The sequence below is a fragment of the Hippoglossus stenolepis genome, chromosome 9 (assembly GCF_022539355.2).
Source record: "Hippoglossus stenolepis isolate QCI-W04-F060 chromosome 9, HSTE1.2, whole genome shotgun sequence".
Lineage (NCBI taxonomy): Eukaryota > Metazoa > Chordata > Actinopteri > Pleuronectiformes > Pleuronectidae > Hippoglossus > Hippoglossus stenolepis.
The window spans coordinates 15,892,588-15,898,858 of record NC_061491.1 but is presented as its reverse complement, the minus strand read 5'-3'; the positions used below and the strand labels follow the sequence as shown (position 1 = coordinate 15,898,858).

Genomic DNA, 6,271 nt, shown 5'->3' with positions numbered 1-6,271 from the left:
GAGACATATCAAGTTGGAACTTGATCATGTGGAACATAGTCTAGGTCAGTGGTGCTCAACCTTTTTTCAGTGATGTACCCCCTGTGAAATATTTTTTCAGCCAAGTACGCCTTAACCAGCGCAAAGTATTTTTAGTTGAAAAAAAGATGCAATACACAGCGCTGTGCCATCAGTGTCTGATTTATTAAACACTTATATTTTATTGAATATTTATTAAATAACAATTTTTGAAGGATTTATGAATGGATGCTAATTTAAAATATATATTTTTAAATCTCACGTACCCCCTGGAGTACCTTCACGTACCCCCAGGGGTACTAGTACCCCCATTTGAGAACCACTGGTCTAGGTCATCAGCATCTGAGATTTCAGACTCGGTATCAATTTCCTCCTTATCTTCCTCATCCTGTTCTTCATGCAGCATCTCTATGACCAAACTTGACTCCAGTCCCACAATATAAGATTTGTCAATGACCTACATGTGTTGACTTTTCTTTGGACTACTATTAATGTCCATGGGTTTAATTTATTCTAAAAGATACATCAACTCCAAGGCCCTTTCAATTCAAATTCAACTCAAAACAACCATATTTGTCCCCGGAGGACTAAGACACATCTCACTCTGAAATGATATGTCAATTTAAAATTTCAGAGTTAAGCTTGCCAGGTACATTTTCCTGTATGAGTCATGTATGTAATCTGACAAGATAGAACCTTTTGAGAATACTGCAACACACTTCCGAAATCATGGCTCAACAACTGGAAGTCATATCAACAGATGTACAACAGCGCAAACGCAGCGTCGTATAAGATATGAAATGGCAGTTTGATTCTCCCTTCTTAAAACTGCCATGTAATAAATTTTCCACTTAATTTCAATTTGTCATGCTAAATTAATTACATTAAGTTAAATACGTGATATACTGTGCACAAGGACATTTCAATATGTTCTCTCATTGCATCAAAATGTGCTTTTATTCATATGGATTTTTCAAGATCCCAATTTTTAATTGTGCTGTAGCAAAGGAAAGAAAAACCTTTAAAAAATATACTTTGACATGAACTGTCAGACAATCACATTGTGCGAAAGGGAAGGTGGCTTATTGATTTGGAACAAAACCTGGTTTATGCATAAGTTTATAAATTCACTTTGTGCTCAGTCTGTGGTTGACAGGTTTGAAGGAGGGACAAACTCCCTGTGTGTTGTAATGCAAACCCCAAAACTCACGGGCATGCTTTCCCACTCCCTGTGTTCTGTTTCCTGTTTTATTTTGTAGGCTCTGCTCCTAGTGTGTTTTCTTTCTTCACTTCCTTTCTTTGTGATTGTCTGCACCAGTCCTCATGTGTTCCACCTGTGTTCAATTGCCCCTGCCTTCCCTGTGTGTATATAAATCTCTGTGCTTCCCTTTGTCCTTGTCGTTTCGTTGTTGTAATCTCCTGTGCTTGTCGTAATGCCTGTCGTAAATGCCTTGTCTCCTGTGCTCCCGTCCTCTGCATCATAAGCTTCCAGTGTTTTCCCCTGTGTGCTTTTTGTTTTTTCAGTTTTTACTTTTTGAGATTCTCTCTGTTTATTGTTTTCACCTGTTAAAGACATTTATCATTAAAAGGACACTTTTTGTTTAAAACTCTGCTTCTGGGTCCACCTGTTTAAGCAAACCTGACAATAGGCGGCTGTGTTTGAGATGTGTTGGGACATGGTTTTTGTGAGACCAAAGTTCGGCCTATATGTGCAGTCAAAAGCCTGAAGCCGCATGTCCCTTTGTCTGGAGAAAACCAGACCCTCCGGAACTCAGTCTCCCAGGGGGCATCAACATCACACAGAGGTGTGAAAAACCCCCAGGAACACAAGTATCAACTCCTATTGGTCACTCTGGGCCCCATGACCTGTGAGGTCACCGGGCCAATATAAGGCCTGTTCCCCCTATCTTCTTTCTCTTTCTACAATCCCTCCAAGGAGAGAAGGCTGTCCAGCCTCTTTCCCTGCATCGCCGAGGGAAGAAGCCTGGCTTCTACAGCTCACATCTTCTCTTTCCATCCAACTCTTCAAGAGGAGCACAAAGGTGCAGCTTCCAGCTCATCTCACCAAGGAAACCTCCTCGCAACCCAAGCTCTACCAACCTCCTAGCAGCGACGCGATGTCCTGCAGGAAAACTTCAACCAGCAACTGAGCTGCCCAGCTCAACAGAACCACAAAGGCAGGAGCCACAAACCAGCAAGACGACTTCACAAAACTGCGAACTGCACAGCAACTCTTTTTCCCCTTTCCACGGACGGGTAACACAACTGGGCTTAATAATTATACTAGGCTAAGCAAAGACTGTTTATTCGATTCTGTGTGATGTTTATAAGTTTGATTTTATGTTGCTGTGATATTGTGGTTACAAGTTATTTTGAAAGTTAATGTTAGTTATGCTCTTCAGTCCTTCCTTGCATGCATCTAGTAACTTTCTCTAATTTGGCACACACACAGACACACGCATAACTCTTCACCTAATTATCTCTACATGTCGTAAACATTCCAATAGGGGGGGAAGGGTGTTATCTTCAAAGGGGCCAGCCGCCATTTTGGAAGCACACAGACACACAGACACACACACGTATACTCATATACACATCTTTGTTTAGTAATTACACCGTTAGTAATTTGTGTTTTTATACTTTATTATATTCATAATAAATGTTTTCCTTTCACAAATGTTTTTTCATTAATGTTGCATAAGTGAATTTTGCCAACCTCTACACTGTCAAGAACTCCATATCCTTCAACTTAGCTAACTATCTATATGGTAATTTTGGTTATAGTTATTAATTTAATTGTTAATCAGAGTTCCAAATTTGTAGTTAATACTTTTATGAGACTTAATCAATAAATTGTCTATCTTTTCCCTTCCTTTGAAGGGTGGTGCCCCGAGGGAACTTTAATCAATTAAAGTTATTATTAAATATTAATAATAAAATATTAATATTTAATATTTTAATAACGAAATTTATTGAATGCCGAAAGGCACACCATTTTATGGTATCACGTTTAATGCATTATTGCACAACAGATGCATCCCAGGCAATACTCTATAGTGTGGTTGGCCTGATGCAGGAACTCATCTGTAAGGCCAAATTTCACAACAAAAGTAAAACTCGGCATGACTGACAGAAACCAGTGGAAGAAGAACAACATTGGTTGCTTTTAATTAAATGGTTATAATGCAGTTTTTTGCTGTGCTGACCTCTTCTGTCTTGTGCTTTACACTTGTGGAGAGATTACGGTGACTGCTGCCCTCTTGTGAAGCCAATAAAGGAAGATGGGTTTGCCCAGGAGTAGGACAGGCACTGAGAGAACAGCAATGACCACTCGAAATACCTGCAGGCCAGCCTGAGGAAGAAGCAGCAAAAAACACTGCATTAGTCAGTGTGAGTAAGTGTATTTCACTTGACATTTGATTAAATCTGTTCAGCAAGAACAAGGACATAAATTACTCTGATGCAGGAGTGGAGCTTTCCATTGGATTCTCACCTGTCCTGGGTAGATGGCGACACTGTGTCACCCTGCATGAGGAACATATTAATGAAGTGGATGAGGATGCTCGGGGCCTCTCTGGAGTCCTTTGCAGAGAATACCAGCCACTTGTAGAAAATCATGAACACCAGATAGCCAAACAGACACAGCAGGAACAGCAGTTCAGGCAGAAATACCAAGTACAGGTTGTGCTTTTTCCTAAAGTGCCTGTTTTTGTTGACAAAAAGAAGGCAGGTTATTAAAAACTAACATCTAAAGAAAAAGATAAAGAAATAAGAAACAAACTGGTACTTACAAGTGATTGTAAGTGCTGAGAATGATCCCAAAGCTCATGTGTATGACGCCCAATATCACTGACATCTTCATCTTGTAGGAGTTCAGAAATGTTAGACGGTTGGAGGCCAAGTTCCAGATCTTTGCAACAGAAACATGACATAATCTATTATACAATGAGTAGTTTTGATTGGCAAAAGACGTAAAAAACAAACGTTGAGTATAAATAAAACAATCAATGAAACCTAACCTAATAACCTTATTTAATCTTATAAAGAATAGCTATGTAACTGTTGTATTATTGTTCCTGAGGTAATCTAATGTTATTTTTATCAAGAGGATCCAATCTTTTCTATTCCAGGAACTCAACCTAGTTTATTTTTAATCACACAATGTGTGTTCCTGGAACATTACCACTAATCAAACAAATAAATATAAGTGACGAGTTCGACAAACTGATCCAATTTACTCTTTTGGTACAGAACCTATGTCTGCACGATATTAGGAAAACTGAAACACTGAATGTTGTGATGACGATATGATATAAATGAACAAATGCTTAAGTGTTACAAAGAGAGAGATAAAAGTTTAACATTTATTATCTAGGGCAGTAAGGCTTCATCTGATTGGCCAATATTTTTGACATGCAGAGCGTGAATGCATGGGCATGGAACACCATTTATCGCAGTTCAAGCAGTCTTTTGCGATACACATGTTGATATCGCGATGACAGTACATTTTCGATACATTGTGCAGCCCTTTATGCTAGGGCACCCTTGGCATTTTATGAGGCCGTTTGGTGCAGATCATGAAACTGGAGCAGTGTAGGTATTGGTGAGGACTTATTTAAGGACTTATGTTAGAAACGTATACTGTTTAGCCGATTCTGCTGCTTCTCTCTCTTTAAGTTCCTGAGCAATAGCACAGTACAAACGTATGCCTAAGAAAGGATGGGCGGAATATGCGTGGTGTGCGTGTGGTTCTACAAGAAGAAATGATAAGATTTATTTAAGTGGTTAAACAGTGCCACTATATAACCAAAAGAGCACACTGTACACGTGCAGGCTAAACCTACACAAATACGTATATACACACACACATGTACATTACACACATATAGATATGCACAATATACAATATACATATATACCATGTATTCAAATTTAGATGGAAACCACCTTAACCTGTAATATTAGCACAGTGAAACTACTTAACCCACTGCAATTAGTTATATAAACAGAAAACAGTAAAAAAAAAAATAGGCACCCAGATGACGCAGACAATTAAGTGCGCTGGAGCTGACCGTGTAGCACCTAGCAGCGCATGCTAACTAATTAAGAACTTGAACCAACTTAAATAACTAATAACACAAAGTGCGCAACTCACAGGTCTCAGGGACGCACGCGCACAACCGACAGCAGTCTCTCTCCTCCCCGTGTCTCCGTTCCTCCCCCTCACGCGTCGCTCCATGTTTCTCCTGCGTCACTCACTAGCTGCTCGCGCTCCACCCGCGAATCAGCGTTCCCGCTGCAGGTGTGCAGCGCGCGCTCCCGTCCACGCTCTGCGCGCACCTTCGCAGTCCGCTGCTGATGGACAGCTTATGTACAGGAGGAGGGTTCATGTTCATCATTTGACCTCTGAGGAGGGAGACAGGGTTGGTTCCATTGAGAGGATTTCTGTCTCCCCTCATGTCTCTCCTTTCTCTCCTACTTCCATGAGTCCCTTCCCTTTTATAGTTCAAACAAAAAGAGCAGCATTGCCTATTGTCTGTGTAGTTTAGTGATCTGTTCACTCATATAAAGTGGTAGTGACTTAAGCAACACCATTCTTTCCCTCTTTTCAGCAGGGGAACATAAGTCATGTTGTAAACATGCTGCAATCCTCACTCTTTATGATTGTCATACTAATGAGGGCAGCGACCTTTAAGAAATAGACTTTCTGTTTTCCTGATGATATTTTTGTTTCACAAGTTTAGTCAAACCTGCAGATCCCTGTTTACAGCTGCATGACTCAGGCTACATGATGTATGTTGTCGACGGTACGCCACACCAGTTCTCCAGAGGCTGTCTGATTAGTTTTTTAGAATAAACATCACCTGCTTTAACATGCTGACCTCAGCAGCCTCTGTTACTCAGTGCTGCACTAGATCTGCTACCTATTCTGCAGAGAAGACTTGAAAAAGCTACTTGGGCAAAGTGGAAAACTTGAGCAGCCTTTCGTCGTGTTGTATTTTCCACTGTAGGCAGCAGCTTATGTTTCCCATACAACCTCAGCTGAAATGTTCAGCCTCGGCTGTCCTTTCAAACAATGGACAGAATTATGAAAGATTTTCTTTAAGAAAGAGAAAAATCAAATGTGATTGAACAGAGTTGAAAACATTTATTCTTAACCAAACAGAAGCAGACGTTTAGACCTGAAATCCCGACCCACTGTAGAAAACTGGCACTTTAACGCCAAAGAGAAATCCCTAGAGCAGGGGTCTTC

The 6,271-nt window shown here is 40.3% G+C and overlaps 1 protein-coding gene across 1 annotated transcript; it reads right to left on the bottom strand.

The window, feature by feature from the left end:
• Positions 1-3,188: 3,188 nt before the first annotated feature.
• Positions 3,189-3,923, bottom strand: LOC124852472 (V-type proton ATPase 116 kDa subunit a 2-like). The gene is made up of 3 exons (XM_047341450.1): positions 3,810-3,923; positions 3,512-3,721; positions 3,189-3,370 (listed from the first exon to the last, which is right to left on the bottom strand). Exons 1-3 carry the CDS (start codon positions 3,878-3,880, stop codon positions 3,259-3,261), a joined length of 393 nt encoding a protein of 130 aa, XP_047197406.1. The 5' UTR covers positions 3,881-3,923; the 3' UTR covers positions 3,189-3,258.
• Positions 3,924-6,271: the final 2,348 nt, after the last annotated feature.